The 21640-nt window shown below is 37.4% G+C and overlaps 1 protein-coding gene across 7 annotated transcripts in view; it reads left to right on the top strand.

Annotated features, from left to right (window-relative positions):
- LOC140732179 (DNA-binding protein SATB1-like) overlaps window positions 1-21640 on the top strand; it is a 139721-nt gene that overhangs the window by 10067 nt on the left and 108014 nt on the right. For 2 of the 7 annotated variants that reach the window (XM_073054432.1, XM_073054430.1), the window contains exons 2-5: window positions 6736-6972; window positions 8471-8647; window positions 9672-9798; window positions 10171-10294. In XM_073054432.1, coding sequence (XP_072910533.1) covers window positions 6753-6972; window positions 8471-8647; window positions 9672-9798; window positions 10171-10294 — 648 coding nt within the window. In that variant the 5' untranslated portion in view covers window positions 6736-6752. Of the gene's footprint in view, window positions 1-5249; window positions 5887-6735; window positions 6973-8470; window positions 8648-9671; window positions 9799-10170; window positions 10295-21640 lie in introns of those variants that run through there. The other 5 variants (XM_073054431.1, XM_073054433.1, XM_073054434.1 and 2 more) reach the window with 5 other exon arrangements.

Here is a 21640-nt window from a genome sequence, read left to right as displayed (position 1 = left end):
TAGCTATACTCTACAGTTACAACAAAACCACTCTCTTTCAGGAAAAAGTGGACTAAAGTAACAAAATAATATTCTATTTAAATATTTAAGATTGACCAAGTAATGCCACCTATCTTAAGCAATAATTTAATAACTATTTAAATAGTGTTGAAATCATCTGCCCTTGATAGGCACATCCAACAACAGCCAAGAAGCTCAACACGATGTAGGAAAACTAGGTTGCATAAATCCTACTGCAAAATGCACTGCAATAACATGCCAAGTTATCTTCAACGGCATGTTTCAAAGCTCTATCTCGAGGGCAGGAAATGCATGGCAGCACCACCTCTACAAGTGGTTTTCCAATTCATCCACAACTCTGTCCCAACACAACAGTACTTTAAGAGTGGAAACAGAAAATAACATACACATGTTAGGCAACAGATTGAAACATTAACTTTGTCTCTCGATGTTGTCTGACATGCTGAATCCTTCCAGCATTTTCTGATTTGTTTTCGAATTTTCAGCATCCGCATTTAATTGCTGTGGCATTCCAGAAGAACCCTGAATGCATTGAGTGATTGAAGAACTTAGCTCATTGCATCCATCGTAATGGTAATTAGGGATGGCTAATTACGTTTGAGCTTGTCTGCCTAAATTTAATACCTAAATTCTTTGATACTTATTTTTCGTATCTTTTTCAACAAGCCCCTTTATTATAAGATGAGAGAATTGTCTTTATTTTCTTCAGAGATCCAGGTCTATACTCGCATCACCTCAAAGCTCAACTTCTTCAATAATCAGCTGACAGCCTCCCAGTCTCAACTTCCCTAGAATTTCCACTAATCTGAGAAGATGCTAGCCACCTCTGCACTTCCATCAACATTTGCACTCTTATTCTGATATCTTCTCCAGGGCCAACTGGTTCAAATTATCCTACCCTAGCAATTTTTTTCTCCAGTTCAGCTATTGCACCGTATCGAGGTCCCACTTCTCCTTTAACTCCTGACTGCTTCCTCAACAGTCCACCAATGATAGTGAGTAATGCGGTCACAGTATTGCCCTTAATTCAATACTCTTACCCCATCCCAATTTCAGCTCCATTATTATAATTCATAGGAGCTGAATTGAGCCCAGTGAGCCTGCTAAGCTATCCTGCTGAGACCAAGGATAAGAACAACTATTTCTCATAGTTTTCACAATTCCTCTAAATATCTGAAATCATAAGGTGTCTTTTCAGGACCTGTGATATTGTAGATCATTAATGCAAGCCTGAACTTTATCTTTGCTGTACCTTTTCTAATACCAGTAGTAAATGATACCATCACCGTGACCTGTTAGAATTCCATCAACAACAATATCAGTAATTATTTCATGTGAAATCAATGCTTTTTCTCTTTTATGTATATTGACTTGCAAATATTTGTTGTTCCTGGATTTTGGTAAATATATTTTTAAAGCAAGTTGTGAATTTAGCTGGAGAAAATATATTTATATGTATTTTTAATTCTGTTCTTTACCTTATTGTTTATTTTGTGCTGCATTGGCTTTGGAGTAACACTGTTGGTTCCCCTTTACACTTGCGTACTGGAAATGACATTGAACAATCTTGGATCTTGAAAAATATTTAAATTTATTCATGAGGCTTATGTGTGATTTTTAAAAACTAAATGCATGATGTAGGTATCCAGTCGAAGGTTTCTAGATATTTTGGCTGCAATGAGTTGTAATGAGACTTTCCAGAATGTTAGGGGTTAAAAAATCCATTTGGCTGAAGCCCATTCTGCAAGTTGGATTGTATGTTATATCAGGCCCGAGGCATGTCATGTTTATGTGTAATTATTTCCTGTCTCCACTAAATGGTGTTTTGTCTCTTTGTAAATACCTAGTTTTCTGTCTGTCAGGTGTAATGACTCCCTCTCTGTTTCTTCCCCATATAGATTAAGTTGGTCAGAGAGTGCCAATTTTTCCCACATTTAACTCCTGGTTTGTAATTAAACACATCCTAATTTATGTCCCGTAAGTAGCCCCCAAGGGATTAAAGATCATCAATTAACCTAACACAAGGGTTACTTGCCTCATGAAATCCCATAGCCACTGAGTGTTTTCTTTGATATTTTATTTCACTTTTGTTTGATAGCTAAATGTGCAAATACCGTATTTTAAAGCTGAAATAAATTATTGACATTTTTAAAAATGTCAGTACATAGTGCTCATTAATGGTCTTAATAAGTTGCAAATTGAATATTAAGTATGTGTCAACTTATTCCTTGTGTGGCTCTCACTTACACAGTTTATTCATGATTTCATTGTTCACAGTTCCACTTCTGGAATATTTCCCTATATTGTGAATGCTTTCATATGTACCTCATGGGTAATTCTGCACCCTGGCAAGTATTCCATGGTGTAAAAAAAGTTACCTAAATTTACAAACAGACATTAATGTAAAATAACAAAATTACACAACAGATGAGAACAACAGAGGGAAAGTTGCAACTTGATGGTATACAGTATACTCTCACATCTGTTTTTAGAACTGACAGCAGCCATCCACATATCATTATTTCCAAACATACAGAAATCAATTTTTTTGAAGATGTTGATATAGAATAAAGGAAGAGCTGTTACCAAAAAGCTTTCATCCTAAGGTCTTCTTGATAGTAAAACCACCTGAAACAATATTAAGGATTTCTGCTCTTGGTAACCCTGTTATGGGAAAGACAAGATAAAACTGGGGGGAAAAAAAATTCAGGGAAGATTTACAAAGATGTTGCCAGGACCCAAGGGACTGGGTTATAGGGAGAGGATGGCCAGACCAGGTCTTCAGAAACCATGAGGGGTTTAAATAAGGCAATCTCTTCCCTGGATAGGGGGGCCCAAAACTAAGAGAAATAAATTTTGTGAGAAGATTTAAAAAGGAGCTTAAGACAACTTTTTCCACACAGAGGATGCTGAGTATATGGAATGAGTTTCTAGCAGGGGTTCCCAACATTTATTAAGCCATGAACCAAATCTATTAAGCAAAGGGTCCAGGAACCCCAGGTTGGGAACCCCTTCAGAAAGTGGTTGAGACAAGTACGATACTATCATTTAAGAAGCACATGAATAGGTACACATACGGGGTAGGGCTTAAAAGTATCTTGGCTGAATGAAGAAAATTGGGATGGATTCATAGGGCCAAAGAGCCTGTATCTCCATTGCATTGCTCAATGACTCTAAATTTGTTTTTATGCAATTCAGGTATATAAATGAAATCAAATTCCAAGTAATTTCAATTAATTTTGTTATTCATTTAAAACAAAGCTCTAAAATAAATGCAAAACTCTGTGAGACTGGAAACCTTGAAACATATACAAAAACTGCTCAACTGGCCAATCACCATCTGCTCAGAGAGCAAATATGTTACATGAAATCTAAATTTAAAATGTTAATGGATAAGTTCACACCACAGTTGGTGACTGTCCTGATGAATATTTCGAGTCTGTCCTAATTTTGGAAAGCTACCATGTAAATGCCATTTATTTATCCATTAAAACATTTATTTGTGAGTATTTTTTTCTGAAACCCTCAAAGTACTGGAAAACAAAAACCCAAATACTACAGGTAATAAAAATCAGGAATGAACCAGAAAACACTGGAAATACTCAGCTAGTCAAGCAGCACCTGTGGACAGAGTTAACAATTTTGGTTGATTAACTTTAATGTCGTTAAAAAGTTTACCTTACAGTGACTAATTAGGCATATCTATGTAATACCATGACAAAATTAGAAAATAAGGAAAAATTCATTAAGCCAGTCTCGCACTGTGGTGAGCCCTGACCCACTGAGTATTAGCACCATTTTCTGTCTTGTTTTAAGGCAATGGGGCATATTAGAGGAAATTCTTGTTTGACAACACTGCTCCCTTCAGTATGAATGATGAAATCTATTACAGTATACATATAACTTAAAGAAGCATTCATGATCACCCTGCTGCAACATATGATCCCTTTCTGCTCTGTTCATCTGTTTACCAGTGTTTAAACCAGTAAATTGTAGATGATTTAAAAAATCTTGTAAAATAAATTATGCTTCATAATTCAACATAGAATATTAACATAGTTGACTAATGCTGACTGTTGGTAGGTCCTTAGTCATAACTAAAGTTTTATTAACTCCTATGTATTTTAATTGCAGTTAATATTTCGGTTAGATTTTTCCATAGGTCAGTACTTTATGCAATAAAAGTTGTTTTCACAGAAGTTGATTCCACCTCTCATTTATAGGGTATTTATCTGACATGGGTAAATATACGCAGTACGAAAAAAAGAGCTTAAAATGTAATTACAGGGTGCAAGTCAAATGGTTGCAAGTTTAAATATCAGCTTCAACTTAAATATGTCTGCCTGGCTGGGTGAATTTTGCCATGCATTAGTGAAAGGTCGCAAAGTATTCCTTCTTAGGATGGGAGGGAAAAATGGGCAAGACTGTCACAGAGCAAACACATTAGTCAGCGGATCAAAGATAACAGCCGTGGATATAAGTCTTATGGTTCAAACCATCATGTCTTGTCATTTAAAGAAAAAGAGTAACAGGGGAATTGTACCCGAGTACATGCAAACAGTTAGAGCAGCCCGAAAAAATGCTGCAAACGTGACTTTTAAAAATGTACATTTTAATCTCACACACCTGCACACACATTATAATAAGTGAACGCAAAGATAAACACGTGTATACCTTTTTATGTATGCGTATCTAGCATCTTCATGCAGATTACCGTTCACTGCGCGTATGTTTAGATCTATGTCCGTGTGCAGGTGCAAGTGTGTGTGTATGTGTGTGTGTGTAAAGCATCCATCTGGCCGCCTCCCGCGGAACAAACCCTATCATGTCTTGATGCATGAAATAATTTCCAGTCCGGTTGGCATTTGACTGTTCGATGTTGTTGCTGCTCCGGTCAAGACTGTCTCCTGGTCCCACCAGCCCTCCACCCGCCTCTTACTTACAGACACACACCAACAGTGCCGATAGCATGCGGTGACGAGTTAAAAAGCTCCTCCTGTTTGTTGTTGACTCGCCCCCCCCCTCCTCTTTTCCAGCCCTGAGGCTGAGCCAGTGCTATAATTATTTGATCATGTGGTATTATTATCTGTAATAAATGCAGAGCCGTCTTACAGTAATCAAGCTGATTAAAAATTCTTGCGCGCCTGCCGGAAATTGTCCTCTCTCTCTCTCGCTTTCTCTCTCCCACCCCCTCCCTTGTTTTTATTATTATTTTCTTCAACAAATTACTCTGACAGTTACAAGGAGTGATGCAATCGAAAAGCAGTCCGGAGGGCGGTTGGAGTGTCGGTGCCTGAGAGCGGGATGTTTGGAAGGGTTATTTTCTCACCACTGAGAGGAGAAAAGCGAAGGGGAGAGGAGGGGAGTGATGAGTCTCAAAGCAACTAATAATTTAATGTGAAGCCGCTTGGCTCCGTCCTGACTGAGGAGGAGAGAGAGAGAAAAAAAAGCCCAGGCAGAGACAGCCGCCAGCCAGCTACCGCCACCAAACCCCACAGCCTGGACTGGACTTTCTAACAGTAGCAACAACAAAAAGTCACTGACTTTTTGGAGCTGAAAACCATATACATCACTCCCACGTCCCAAGTTGTCCTTTTTTTTATATAACCTTAAGATTAGCTGTCTCCCCCGCCCAATCAGACACTTTCCCCCTGTCCTTCAACACCCCAAGAGCGAAGATTTTTTTTCTCTTTTAAAACATCTCATTCAAAGACAGAGAGAGTCAAAGAGTGAATATTTGGGAGCTAAATACTATCCAGAAACCAACCCGTCCGGCTGTTAGTTTTCATGAAGAGTCCGAAGCGAAGAGTTGCTATTTTTCTTATGCCTTGGAAGTTTGGCTTTTAGCTCTGCGCATAGGAGTGGGTGAGTTACTTGCGATCAAAAATGTATTTCTTGTAGTTTTTTTTTAAATGCCACCCGATAACGTTTAGCATTTTGTGTGTGTGTGTGTGTGTGTGTACCCAGGCAGCTTTGGTTAGTTTGTTTCTTTGTCTTTTTTTTTCTAAATAAATGTAAACGTGAAATCCTGGAGTGGAATTTGTAAAACACACGGAATTGGTAGCGCAGAAAAAGTTGTGAAGTATGCTGAAAATGAGATAGTGCAGTATTTGCCTGAAAGGCACTGGGCTGCTAGTTAGCAATGCGATGCTGGGATGAGAATGTCTTCCTCAAGAAATAATCCTATGTCACAGTGGTCAATGAAAAGTGGAATTTGCTGTAGTTCATGAAAGATAAGAGTAGTAGAAATCTTAATGTTATGTTATGTTGCAATAGGTATTTTATCTTTCAGTTATAATTTTAAATAGCCGGTACCAAGTAAAAATTGGAACACCTTTCAGATGTGACCATTCATTTTGTGATGTACACTGGCCTGAAGTCTGTGCATTGGCACCAACATTTGGAAAGTGAATTCTGGTATTACGGAATGTTCTGTGATTTGAGGATGCATTTAACTTTAAGATGACAAAATTTTCACTTTAGCAGCTTCAGATTCAGATAATGTAGATGATCTTGCATTTTGACATCCATGAAACCTTTTCTGAAGGGCTGGTATTTTCTTTTGTCTTATTGTGCTGTAAAGTTTCAGAGATCTTAATTCTTAAATAAAATAGTTGGTGTTAGAAAATCTGGACATTCCACATTAATCCTCTATATTTGTTGTCAAGTCTGACCTCAGTAATATCTTGAAGTGGTTTTCTTTAAACTTGGTAGGTTATCTCTGAGAGTTGATGGTGAGCATGGAAAACCCCAGTGAAACAGTGCAAGTGAAGGAGAATTCAGAAAAAAACAACAATCTCATTGATCCTAAAGGTCCCCCGGCTAAGATCCCCCGCTTGGAGCAGAATGGAAGTCTCTCCACCCGCAGCAGACTGGGTAGCATGGGTGCCAAAGTGACTGGAGGCTCACTCAAACACACGGGCCAGCTGGTGAAAATCGGTAATAAAAAAGGTACCAGTGTGTGCAACCTGATTTCACTAGTATAGAAATATAGGTGGTTAAAGATTCCCATGGTAAAGCACAGCAAATTTCCTTCAGAGCACAGTATAAATGTATGCAGTCCTTTCACATGCCAGTATATTTATGAAAATAAAGTAGTTTGAAGGCAGGATAATTTATTGTTCAAACTGCCATAACATTTATGGTACAATCATTTAGTTTTCCTCTATTTGCAGACAACAAGGAATGTATTATTTATGAAATGAATGGACACAGCAGTCTGTATTGTTAGATCTTTATCTATTAGAATTGGAAAAAGGCACTTCAGCAAATTCCTTGGCCTCTGCTTATGATTACCCTATTTATTGATTGTTAGCCAAATGCATATATGTATAAAGGAAGCCAGGATAAATTTATTACAGTTTTCAAACAGTGTATTAACATTTACCATCAAGAACTGGAGCAGAATCAAACAGTCTTATGTTCCCTACAAAGCTATAAGCACCATAAATTCCTGAGTAGAAGAATTCACCTGCATCTGGCTTTATGTGGTATTTGCAGACTGTATGCCAGTACAGCTTTGGACAAGGATTCTATATATTTGAGTACATCTTACAGCAGATGTGTTGTTTACATAGACTCATAAAGCTAATGTGAAAGTTTCATGCTGCTTTTCACATATACAACACTGAGTATTTTTAGAACTGATCAGTGACCATCACTTACTGCTTTAATGCTAGAAGGTTATGAAGTTGTCAGTCTGGAAATTCTGCCAAGTGTTAATAATACAGAGCACCAAGAGATCATTAAAGATTATCCTCTTTTTAAAAAAAGGAAGATGTTGACTGCTTGGGGAAAAATGTAGTGAATTAATAATAACTTATATTATCAATGTCCTAAACAATTCTAATGATTTTAGATTTATCAGACATTATATATTCTAAGAGAAAATTGGACTAACCTGCATATCACTCTCAAGTGCAATAATGATTAATGCTGTAATATTTTAAAGACAGGATATAATTTTATGTAATGCATGATCTGGATCAGATGTAAATTGGTTCCTTAATAAAAATTGTAGTTATCAAACATTCTGTAATTTAAAGAAGTAACTAGACCAACAAATTTTATTTTATAACATATAGCTTTTGGATACAATGACCATGCGATTCCTCAAATGCATTACATGTAATCCATTTGCATCAAACTTCAAAGAATTATTAGAAATCATTAAAAAATCAGAAAATGTTAGAAATACTCAGAAGGTGAGATGACATCTGAGGAAGCTGCCAATATGGCATCTTTTTACCCCAGATGCTGCCCGACCTGCTGAGTGTTCCCAGCACCTTCTACTTTGATTCATAAATTTGCTTAGTTTGATACAAAGTGTTGTTAAAATGCATTTTTAGTGGTCCATAACATATAGCTGGTACCTAAAAATCATATTGAATCTATAGTTACACATTCTATGTACTATAAAAATATATATGACATGTCTTATTGTTTGTAGGAAATATGCTCCCTGTTTTCTGTGTGGTGGAACACTTTGAAAGTCCAATTGAGTATGAAAGTAAAGAAGAGCATGCAGAGTTTGTTCTGGTACGGAAGGACATGCTGTTTAACCAACTAGTGGAGATGGCACTCCTTTCTCTTGGATATTCCCATAGTTCTGCAGCACAGGCAAAAGGTACATAGTTTTGCACTCACACCCTGATGTAGAATAATATATTATTTCTTTTTGCTCAGTTATATTGATATCAATTATTAACACACTTCAAATATTAATTATTTTTCATGTGTAATGATGAAAAATCAGTTTAGATACATGTCGGAAGATGAAATGCATTAATACAAATGGTAAATCCCAAAGAAAGTTCAGTAATAAATGATGCTTCATTTCAGAAACTTGAAAATAATGAGAACTACCACATATTACACATGAAAGATGTATCTTGAACCTTTTTTCATTAAAATTGTTTCTTTAACAATTTGATACAGTAATAGAAAAGTAATGGAATTTATTACATAAAATCCAGATTTTAATGGAATTATTTGAGGTAAAGATAAATACCCTTTATGATCTTGTCATGAAGAAGGAACAATAAATATTTATTTTGGTGTTTTTGTGCCGTGTATCAAACAAATGATTTTGTCCATACAGAATATTATTATAATGCATGTGTATACAAAATATTGAGTTTATTATTTTATGAAGAACTCATCTGGTTTTTTGCTGAGATGAAAATTATTTTGTGTTTCATGTAAGTTTTGATAATCCAAACAGAAGAGAAACATTATAAATGATTTTGAACATATTTCCAATATTTTATATCTTAATACTAGCAAATTCTATTTTTATTTGTTTTGATATTAAAATATTTCAATTTATTTTGCTTTCATCACTTAATTTAATTTTCTATTGACTCTTATGTGTTTATATCCAGTGCACCAAAACAACTCTCGTAATGACAGTTGTTAAGTATATTTGAGCCAGTTAATGGGAGCAGAGCAAGAGTAATAAATCGTTGTGGCAAATTTGCACTTTTTTGAAATTTTTTTACATGTAAGCATGATCGATGAAATCTTAAATAATTTTAAATCAGATCAAAATAATTTAAGAAATGTAATATATTGTCTTTTTAAAAGTATTATCATACACAGGGAAATTGACAGTTGAGGTTACTCACTCTACCTAATGTTGCCTATCACAGGCCTGATCCAGGTTGGGAAGTGGAATCCAGTCCCTCTCTCGTATGTGACAGATGCACCGGATGCCACAGTAGCAGACATGCTGCAGGATGTGTATCATGTGGTCACACTGAAAATTCAGTTGCACAGGTTAGTGACAACATGCTAGTCCCTTGGCTTTGATGATTGCATGGCGTCATTATTATTTCATGTCTGTCTTTAACTTCCAAATCTCTAAATGCCTGAATTATTTTACCAAACGCATTGGAGCAAGAAGGTAGAAGTAACAAGGAATAATAGTCGCCACATGCAGCTGATGTATAATTCATGCATCAATACAGCAGATGTGTTGTATAAAGTAATTAACTAATCAGAACAATCAGGAGACTGAGAGCAATCTCTAGATGCATCTGCTTGATGTGCCAAATGAAATCTGTCTATCTTGAAGGAATGTTGCACCAGGAATCAGTCCTGAAATGTCCTATTTTTTCCCCCCTTTATATGATATATTCTATCATGCAGTTGCCCAAAACTGGAAGACTTGCCACCTGAACAGTGGACACACACAACCGTCAGAAATGCTCTGAAGGAACTACTGAAAGAAATGAACCAGAGCACACTGGCAAAAGAATGCCCCCTCTCCCAGGTATTTAAAGGGCTTTAGTAAAGTAGTTTAGAAAGAGTAGTAATGAATAAAATCTGAAGACTTATTTAAATCTTATCAAAGACTGCAACTTTTCACACCAAAGTCAGCAATGTATAAATCTTATTTTCAAAACGCTTACAGATGTTCAAAGGTTTTGCATTTCTATGATTTATAGCTGTCAGAATTGCAAGTGTTTATAAATAATCTGTAATATTCATGATTGGGAACTTGTGGTTTTCTTGTACATTGTAAGGAATTTTCCCATCATCTTCTGAGATTTGTTCATTGTAAATTAGTAATAATGATACCTAAACTGAAGCAACAATCTCAACAAGTTTGACATTAGATTACTGCAGAAAGTAACTAGAATCCTAGAAATGTTCTATCTTTGAAAAATTCAATACAATGTACAATTTGACTGAAATGATGGATACTGGAAAGCAATCCTGTAATCTTGGGGCTCAACTAATAATATTTATAAGTTTGAATTTATAATCTGAGTATAATGAACACTTCACAAGGTTCTCATCATTTAACTGGTAATTTTTCATAAAACATTTTAAAACTGATTGTTGTAGAAGTCTTCCATTGCTCAATGAGTTAATGTCAGATACATTGTTTTTCATTGCAATGGAATGACATGTTCTGCAGGAAGATATCATCTGATGTAACAGTAGCAAAATTCTGACAGTGCTGTGCTTCTCTTTCTAAAGAGTGACAGATAAAGTCAAGGTTTTTTGTGCAGATTAAATGATTTCAAAAGACTTGAATAGTTTTGGATTCACACCCATGCTCATTATATAAAGCTTAGAATCCTTTCCAGACTAGTCATTACGCTAGAGAAACATCTGCTACTGAAAGAAGAGTTTAGCACATTTGTTTTATAACTTAGCTTTTTTATTTATGTACAAAACGTATTACTACCATTTCTACAATGTTGTTCTGTGTACAGTCTACAAGCTCATCGTTAAAGCAAAAGATGAAATTTCAATATTTAAATAAAGTAAGAATTTATGCACAAAATATCCATAACACATGGGATGCCTGATATACTTTTAAGGAGAAAATGTAGGCAAACACAAAATATACCACTTTGGTAAAGAAATAACCTAGATTCAATTCTCACAATTTCTCTCACAGCTCAAGTCAGAAGCTTGCCTTCGAAAACATGGCCATCGATAGTAGTTCAGCTCAATATATTGATAAAGCCGATGTTGATATCCACCTATCCTTTTGCCTTTGGGTTTGGCAACATGGATTTAAATCTGTAATTTAAGTTCGTAATTTCTGAAAATATATTGTATGGAATAGCAATTATTTCAATACAAAAGCACTTTATAAATGTTTCATCAAGTTTTAAATTGAAATATCCAACTAATAGCTGTAGCCACAATATTAACATATATTAAGAGAAATTACTTTTTATCATTTTAATTAATATATCAATTATGCTTCAGCAGCTTTTATATCTGTGTAGATGGGAGTGCTTGTAGCACCAGTTCCTGAAGTGCAGATCTCACATTTGCAGTGGCAAGCGTAAAGTATAGATAACTCAATTACGGAGCCAAATATCCAAAGATCAGAAAGCCAAAAAAAAAACACAGATGTTGTAAATCTTAAGCAAGAAAAACAGAATATGTTAGAAATACAGAGCAAATCAGACACCATCTGTAGAGGGGAAAAGTAATTCACATTTTGGGTTGATCACTTTTCATATCAATGTGTGAAAAAATTCTGTGAAAGGTCAAGGCTGTGTTGCAATTGCCACCAATTCATTGGTTCTCTGCATCAGGAACTAAGAGCCCAGACATCACAAATCATAAAATAGTTTAAGATATTGTTTATGTTGCTCACTTCGGAATCAGAAAGCTCTGAACTTGAGCGCTGTGCAAGACTTGAATATATAAGAAGGCTGACACACCAGTCTAGTATTGAAGGGGTGGTGCATAATTAAAGCTGTGGTTCAGCAAAGCTCCTCTCACATTTCAGGACAGTATTAACAATCCCACAGTAAAGCCCAGTGTAATTCATATAAGGGATTCTCCTCTGTGATGGCAAATAGTCATGAGTATTCATTCATAATAAGCAAAAGTACAAAGACAGGCTGGCTAGTTACTTATTCCCTTTGCCATTTGTGGGATGGGTGTTCTGTATGACTACAGTTAATGCACTCCGAAAAATAAAAAGCAATTCATGTGTGATGCACTTAGAGAAACTTTAATGTGACAATATATGAATGCTAGTTTCTGGGTTTTTTTCATCTCATCTCTTAACATATTATTTTAAAACTCTATATACCTGGTTAGCCTATACTTCTTCCTCCTTGCAAATTTGTGAATATGTAGAATTTACATGTACGGTGATAAAGTTAAGTTTAACCTGAATTGACAGAATTCAATTTCAAATCAATAATCTGGAATAAAAACAGAAGATTAGTCATCACTATGACGGCCACGGGATTGTCTTTAAACCTGATCACCAAGTTCACTAATGTTCTTCATGGGAGGAATCCTGCCATCCCTACCTTCCAGTAATTCTGGATCCTTTGGTTAACTCTTAAATAGTAGTAGACCACTTAGTTGTACTGTAGCCGCTCCTTTTTAAAAAAAAACCCACAGACCTGCCGTCATCAACATAAGCACCAAATGTGGACGTGGCAAGGTCAGTCTGAATCCTGTCATTCATGCAAAGTCCTCCTTACAAACATCTGGACACTGCTGTGTTAAAACAAGGAGAGCTGTTGCACAAACTAGTCCAGTCGTAGCCAGATATTAGTCCTTGCAATATGCCAGATTCCTCTATCTCGATCCGTGAACCTGTCACAGGATAAACCCCTCAGAGAAAGCGACACTTTGGAACAGATACAAAAGGAGAAAGTGGCCCGTGGTCAAACGGGTAAAAGCACTCCCCTCCTGATTACTATCTGCCACCTTGTGGGAACTGATGGAGCTCCGTTACTCCATGCTAATCACCAGCTGGAAGAAGCACTGGAAGTAGCAAGGGTACTGACTGTGTGAGAACAGCATTGCCGTTACCCCAAGTGGATTGATAATACCACCATAGACTGAACCACTTAGTGCTGAAGGATATTGCTATCAGACTGCTTGTTGCAGATAGTGAGTGAATCAACATGAGGGATGAACATTTTTCACTATATCCTGCTTAGTCACCTGAAGTAGTTGTATCAATCTATGACAGTATTTGTAGATGCAGTCCTTGTGGAGACAAAGGCTGTTTACACTGAGGTCACAGTTCATTGTAATGTGTGGCACTAAAACTCTGTTAGATATGACAGATTCGGAGCAGATCTGGCAGCTCAAGGCTGGGTATCCCTGAGATACAACAGACCATCAGTGGCAGCGGAAGAGCACACTAAAATGTGTGATCTCATGCTCCAGTGTACCCTTCTCTCTTCCATTACAATCAGCCCAAGGAAACGGCCCAGGTTCAATGAGGGGCACACTGCAAAGAACACCAGGCATATTTAGAAATGAAGTGAAACTGCAAAAATAGCATGAGATAGAGATAAGAGATCTGATAACTGATGAATCAAATCAAAACCCTGTAGCCCTTTTTACATCTGGTTATTAATGCTTGTGGGTAATTGAACAACTAACAAAAGAAAGGGGCTGTAAAAATATCCCATCCTCAGTGACAACAGGTCCAGCACGTGTGCTGAAAGAAAGTTTGAAGTATTCACAAAAATATTCACCCTGAGTACTGAGTAGATAATCTATCTCGGCTTCATTCTGAAGCTAATCTTCAGCCAATCTTCACGTTACTTACTCCATAGGATATCGATCAAGAAATATCTGATAGCGTTGTCTGCAACAAAGATTAAAAGGCAGACAGTATTTATAGTACAGAATGTAGAAAGTTGTGCAGGCTTGTCCTATTTGCAAAAATAAGGACAAATCTAATCCAACTGATTACTGCCCATAAACACAAGAAATTTTGCAGATGCTGGAAATCCAAAACAACACACACACACACAAAATACCCCAGAACATTTCCGGTCAGGCAGCATTCATGAAAATGAGCAGTCAACGTTTCAGGCCGAGACCCTTCTTCAAGTCTGGAAAGGAAGGGGGAAGATGCCAGAATAAAGGGGGGGGGGGGGAGGAGAAGAAGGCTAGCTGGAAGGTTATGGTTGAAGCCAGGTGGCTGAGATGAGTAAAGTGCTAGAGATAAAGTGAATCTGATAGGGGAGGAGAGTGAAGCATAGGAGAAAGGAAAGGAGGAGGGGCACTGGGGGGGGGGGGGGGAAGTAATAGGTAGGTAAGAAGAAATAAGTTGGTCAACTTGATCCCAGACATCATCATAGCCAAGATAGATTAGAGCTGAAATGAGTGACAGTTAATACTTTGGCATTGTGGACTACTGGTTAAAATGAGGTGTGGACACAGAGGAGAAAATGTTCATACCTCAAACAACAGAAGATCATTTGACTTTTGAAAGTCAACCATCCCAGTCACTACTGGAATTTCTTAAGGCACTGTCATGGCTCTGACAATCTTCAGCTGCTTCATCAATCACCAGGCAGGCATTTGCATAGATGTTAACAATTGTACAGTGATCAATTCCACTCACTACTGCTCAGCAAATTATACAGACAACGTTCTATATGTGTATTGAGTAGAATCTAGAATCTAGATAATTGTTGGACATTGTCAGATAAGTGGCAAGTAACAGCCATGCCTGAAAGTTTCAAGCAATGAACGTTTCTGCCAAGGGAGTCTACTCACCTATCTTGACATTATGAAATTAAAACAAAATGCAAAAAAAAACATTCTCAGCAAATTAGGCAACATTTGTGAAATGGAAACAGAGTTATATTTTAAGATGAGCTTCCACCAGAACAGGGTAAAGTTAGAAATGAAAACAACTTTGATTTGCTGAAAAAGGAGAAGGGGTGTGATTAAAAAGGTGGCCAGGATGAACTGATTGACAGAAAAGGTGCTGAGAGACTTTGTGACCTATCAGTTGCAACTGATGTGTTAGGAGAAGATGTAAGTAGAAAGAAATGGCAGAGAAAAATTGCTAAGAGATGCAGAATACTGAAGTTGTTAGAATAAAATAAATACTAGAAAGACTGAGTTAATGTTTCAGTTTGATGATCTGTTGTAAGTATTGTCCAGTTTTGGCACATGGTGCTAAGCTTTGTTTGCTGATTTGCTTTTGAGTCTGAAAGGCTGTAAACTTTCATAGATTAAAAAAAACAATTCTCTTCTTCGGGTTTTGCATTAGACTTAATCGGAACTGTGTATGGGGTCAGGCTCTTACAAAGAATTAAAGTGACAGACTACCAAAAGCTCAGGGCCCTTCTTGGGAAATATATGGAATTGGGAATTATTGCCCTGGAAGTGGTACCCAAACAATATTTGGATTCTCTAATGCAGAGGAACCCATACTGTGAATATAGAATGTGGTGTAAATGAAGCACTATTAGATAAAAATAAAATGCTCAGACCATATCTGTTGAAAGAGAAACAGACTTAACGTGATTTTTCATCACATCTGAGATGTTAGTTCTGCTTCTCTTACCACAGATACTAGGTATTCCCATTATTTTGTGTTTTATTCTGTTTGTCCATGGTTGGCAGTTTTTTGCCTTTCAGTTATAATTGACATTCAACTGCATTGCCATTGCTAAGTGCCCTACAGTTAACAGCCAGGAAGTGATCTTTGACCAGAAATTCTCTTGGACGAGCCACATAAATGATCCAGTTATGATAGAAAGACATTAGTTGACTCACCTCCTGCACCACTTCCAATATCTACAACATACAATTTGAGAGCTCCACAGAATATTGGCTTATTGCCTGGGCACATGCAGTTCCAACAATATTAAGGTAAATCATCACTATCTAGGTAAAGCAGTGCACTTGATGGGCACCTCATCCATCACCTGGAGTATTCACTCACTTCATCACAAATGGTGGCACCATATGCCTTTGTCAAAATACGCTTCGGTCATTCATGTAAACAACTTCGATAGCATCTCCCAAACCCACAATCTGTACTTTTAAAGTACACAAGAACACCATCTACTGGTTCCCCTCCAATTCACTTAATATCCCAATACTGAAATATATTACCAGTTTTTAATTGTAACCTGTTCTATATATTAGAACTCCCATGAAACAGCATATTCACCAGAAGGATGTGATTTCAAGAAAGTGGCTCAAACTTATCTTGAGGACAATTAGGAACAGGTTTATATTGGCATCATTGCCCAGATGCCAAAATAGGGATAACTTGTTTTTTAAAAAAAGTGGACGAACAGGTAAGGTTTTAAATTTTATTTATTTAAACTAGATATTTTTTAAGATTGGCATGCAGTAATGAAGACTACTTAACAATTTGCTTTCCAGGGGTAAAATATCCATGAAACCTCTCTGTAGCTCTTATCCTTAAGTTATTGCTATAATCATAAAATTAGAGAGGACCATATAATACATATGGTTACTCGTTTGGTTAATTGGAATCACGGGTGGCAAAACCAAAGCATTATTTGTGGATGTGAGTCAGCTGTAAATCCTGGGGAGTTTTTAGAGTCTTTAATTTGTTTCTAGTAGTAGGCCTTCAGTTCTTCCATGCAAATTTACTGTCAGCGTAATAGGATTTCACAATTGGATTGACTTTGATTTGACAATTCATCCTAAGTCCAAGCTAATTGAAGAGAATATAACATTTAGTTCTTCAGTTGCCAAGTTATAGAAGAGTACAGGTAAGTGGTGTTCTTGTAGATAGATACAATGGCGGCTTGAAATTGGTGGGCCTGGAGGCCTGTTTCACTGCTTTCCAGGTCAGTATGGGGGTAAGGGAATCTGGAAAATTAAAAACTCTTGAGAAATGGTGCTGAGCCAATTGCTGGAGCTGCAGATTGACTCACAGAGGCAGTGATCCTAGCTCAGTCCTGACACCTGATAATGTGTATGTGTATTCTGATTGAGGTTAGAGGCAGAATCAGATGCACGTCAGCTCCAGCAGGGTTTGCCAGCTATTACTTCCTACAAAGCGAAACCTCATCATGAATGGCAGTGATGCTTCACTACCAGATGAGCTCAACACTTTCTAAGCACACTTTGACAGGGATAATGAAACTTCATCAATGCAAATCCCTACAGTATCTGTTGACCCTGTGATCTTTGTCTCAGAGGCCGATATCAGAACATCTTACAAGGGGTGAACCCTTGTAAAGCGTCAGGCCCTGATGGTGTACTTGGTAGGGGTCAAGGACATCTTCAATCTCTCATTGCTGCAGTCAGAGGTTCTCACCTGCTTCAAAAGGGAAACAACATATTCGTCTCCAAGAAGAGTAAGATGAGCTGCCACAACATATATCGCCCAGTGGCACGCACATCTACTGCAGTGAAGTGCTTTGAGAAGTTGGTCATAGCTAGAACCAACTCCCTCCTCAGCAAGAAACTGGACCCATGGCAACATGCCTATCACCATTATGGGTCTGCAGCAGATGCAATATCAGTGACTCTCCTGTTGGCCCTGGATTACTGGGACAATAGTAATACTCTAGTCAGGCTGCTGTTTATTGACTGCAGCTCAGCGTTCAACACAATCATAGCCTCAATTATAATCAACAAGCTCCAAACCTTGGGCCTTTGTACCTCCCTCTGCAAATGGATCCTTGATTTCCTCAGTGGGAGATCAGTCTATGCGGATCAGAAATAACAACTCCTCGCTGTCAATCAACACTGGCACACCTCAATGATGCGTACTTAGGCCACTGCTCTCCTCTCTATACACCCATGACTCTGTGACTGGGCACATCTTAAACACTGTCTATAAATTTGCTGATGACATGGCTATTGTTGGCAGAATTTCTGATGTTGATGAGATCAGCCCGCAACAACCTTGCACAACATCAGTAAGATCAAAGACTTCAGGAAGGGAGTGCACACCAGTCCTCACTGAGGGATCAGAAGTGGAAATGGTGAGCAGTTTCAAGTTCTGGGGTGTCAACGTACCTGAGGATCTATCCTGGGTCTAGCATATTGAGGGAGGGCATGACAGTGGCTATATTACATCAGGAGGCTGAGTAGATTTGGTATGTCACCAATGATGCTTGCAAATTTCTACAGATGTACTCTAGGAAGAATTCTAACTGTGGTGGCATCACCGTCTGGAATGAAGGGTGAGGGGAGCCACTGCACTGGATCTGCAGAAAGCTACAGACTCAGCGAGCTCCATCACGGGTGCTGGCCTCCCCAGCATCCAGGACATATGCAAATGGTGATGCCTCAAAAGGGTGGCATCCATCATTAAAGACCCACATAATCCACGACATGCCCTCTTCTCATTGCTGCCATTGAGGAGGAGGTACAGGAGCCTGAAGGCACGCACTCAGCATTTCAGGGACAGCTTCTTCCCCTCTGCCATCAGATTTCTGAATGGGCAGTAAACCCATGAACACTTCCTCAGTAGTTTTCCCTTCCTTTTCAACTACTTAATTTATTTTTTAAATATATACTTACTGTAATTGGTCATTTTTATTATTATGTATTGCAATGCGTTGCTGCTGCAAAACAACAGATTTCACGACATAATGTGGGTGATATTCAATCTGATCCTGATTTTGAGATTGCACATTCTCTGTATTACTGTAGGTGTTTCCCCTGGATGCCCCTATTTCCTCTCACATCTCAAATATGTATTTGATGGTTGGTTAATTGGTTCCTGGAAATTGCCCTGGCGAAGGTGTGTAGTAGGGATTCTTGCAGGATTTAGAGGACTATGAAGATCAATGTGTTACTGAGAAAGTAAGTGAAGGAATGGAATTGCCGAGAATGCTCTGAGGACTGGCAGAGACGTCATAGGTCAGGTTACTTTCTTCTGCATTCTTCAGGTCTTAAGAAAGTGACTAGTGAAATATTTGATGTGTTAGTTTTTACACTTCTGAATGTTCCATTAAATTGGAAGGTAGTGAATGTAATTCCTTTGTATTTCAAAATAAAATTGCAGGAGTTTGGAGGAAGTGGAGAAAACTGCAGTTTAACATCTGTCCTGGAAAAATGTCAGAAACCATAATTAAAGATATTATAGTAATGCCAATTGAGAAATATAGGGTAACCAGGCAAGTCAATATGATTTTGCAAAAGGGGAATCAGACTTGTTTGGCTTACTAGAGTTCTTTGAAGAAGGAACATATGTGATGTCTAAAGGGGAACTGAAGAATGTGCTAATGATGTAGAGGCTTTACGAAGGATGCAAAAGAGGTTCACCAAGATGGTGCCTGGATTAGTGAGTATTAGCTACAAGAAGAAGTTGGATGGGTTATGAAAAGTTGCTATATCAAAGTTATTGTGGAAAACAACAGTTTGTGCTGCAGAGTTAACATGATAGTGTGGACAGAAGGTTGGGTGGCTAACAGGAAACATACAGTCGGCCTAAATGAGTGTTTATTAGCATATCAAGATGTAACCAATAGGGTGTCACAGAAATCAGTGCTGGAGCCTCATCTCTTTACAGTTTATATATGTCTTGGTCATAGACAACAAAGATATAGTTAATAAGTTTACTGGCATTTAAAAAAGCTAGTTGGAAAGAAGACAAATGAATACTACAAATGGATATAGATCCAGCAAATGAGGTAACGTACTGAAAATTGTGTAATTGTCAGTTTTCTCTGGAAAAAAGTATATTATCTAAATGGTGAGTAATGATAGAGCTTTGTTGTACTGTGATCTGGGTGCTGCTCGGCATTATTCATAAAACAAAATTATGCTGGTCCCTCAAGTAGTTACGAAAGCAAACAGAATGTTATTGTTTATTGAAAGGGTAATTTAAATATGAAAACAGGGAGATTTTGCTTCTGTTACGTAGACATTAGTGAGATCATATCAGGAGTACTGTGCACTGTATTGCCCTTTTTAAGCAAGGAAGTCAATGTATCTGAATCAGTTTGAAACTAATACCTGGAAGGAGAAATTTGTTTTATAGGGGAAGGTTGGACAGGCTAGAATGGTATCCAAAAGAAATACAGAAGAATTAGAGGCAACTTGATTGAAACATGGGAAATGCTAAAGGGGGGGGGGGGGTTATTTTTCAATCAAGCCGTCTCTCATTCTTCTAAATCCTATGGAGGCTTGTTAAGGGTGGATGAGATATTTCCTTTTGTGGGAGAATCACTGCTTTAAAAAAGGGTCATGCTGATTTAACTCAGATGAATGATTTGTTTTTACCTTAGAAGTTTGTGAGCCTTTGAACACTTCTGCAAGGGCAGTGGAAGCAGAGTCTTTGAATATTTTTATGATAAAGGTAGATGATTCTTGATAAGCAATGAAAGATTACTGGGGACAAAACAGCTTGCAGAGTTGAACTGACAATCATGTCGCCACAATCTTAATAAATAGCAGAGTAGACTTGTGGGACCGGATAGTTTGCTCCTTATTCATATGCAGGTTAACACATACCCCAGGAAGTCCAGTATTGGCTTAAATGTAGAGTGTATAGTGCTCAAGAGATCAATTGAGTAGTTTGTAAACGCATCTGATCTTAGTTTAATCGTTTAGGAAGCAGAAATGCCCTCTTTCTGCTGTCAGACAATTTAATTTGATCACTTCTAGGAAGCTGCTTTCACTAGCAAGTATCTGGGCACATTCTGAGTTCTGTCTTTAACAGCACAGTTAAAGTTCCAGCCAGGCAGGATTCACAGATGATAAACATGTTTCTGCCTATAGTTAAAACCTGCTCTGAGATTGGGAGTTGTCATGCAAATCCTTATTTGATAGGTGTTGTAACTGACACTGCAGTCATGTTTCTGAACATCCTCTTCTCTGAGCATAGTGCAGCAGCAGTTTTACACCCAACAGAGCTGTTCATAAATTGTTCATTGCAACGCCATCCATTGTAAATTTTTAAATTTTTTTCTGAAATTCAGCAGGACAAAAATATGTTTTTGAGAAACACATTCCTCAGGATTTGAATCAGAATAAAGCTGAAATGTAAGTCATACCTAAGTTAACATTGTTGTTTTTTCCTCAGAACAAGTTTTTCTTGTATAAAAGGAGACAGTTAATTGGAATTCACAAATTACTAGTTGTATGCTTAAGAAACACTCCCTATTTATTTTGACTACAAAGCTGAATATTTGGTAACAATTTAACTGAACAAAACATAATTTTAATTTTGTTTTTAAAGTACAAAAACACAAAATATCTTTTAAATGTAAATGATATTCACATCACCATTCTCAATTCTAAGTCTTTACTTAAAATGAAAATTCCTGGGAACTAATAGAGTGGTAATATAATGTATCTACTATCTAATATGTATCTACCTCATAATTTTACATGAGCATCGGGATACTGTTTTCCTCGTACCCTT

Source organism: Hemitrygon akajei, chromosome 8, assembly GCF_048418815.1.
Source record: "Hemitrygon akajei chromosome 8, sHemAka1.3, whole genome shotgun sequence".
Classification (NCBI taxonomy): domain Eukaryota; kingdom Metazoa; phylum Chordata; class Chondrichthyes; order Myliobatiformes; family Dasyatidae; genus Hemitrygon; species Hemitrygon akajei.
The sequence above is the reverse complement of the archived record's forward strand: the minus strand, read 5'-3'. Positions and strand labels throughout refer to the sequence as shown.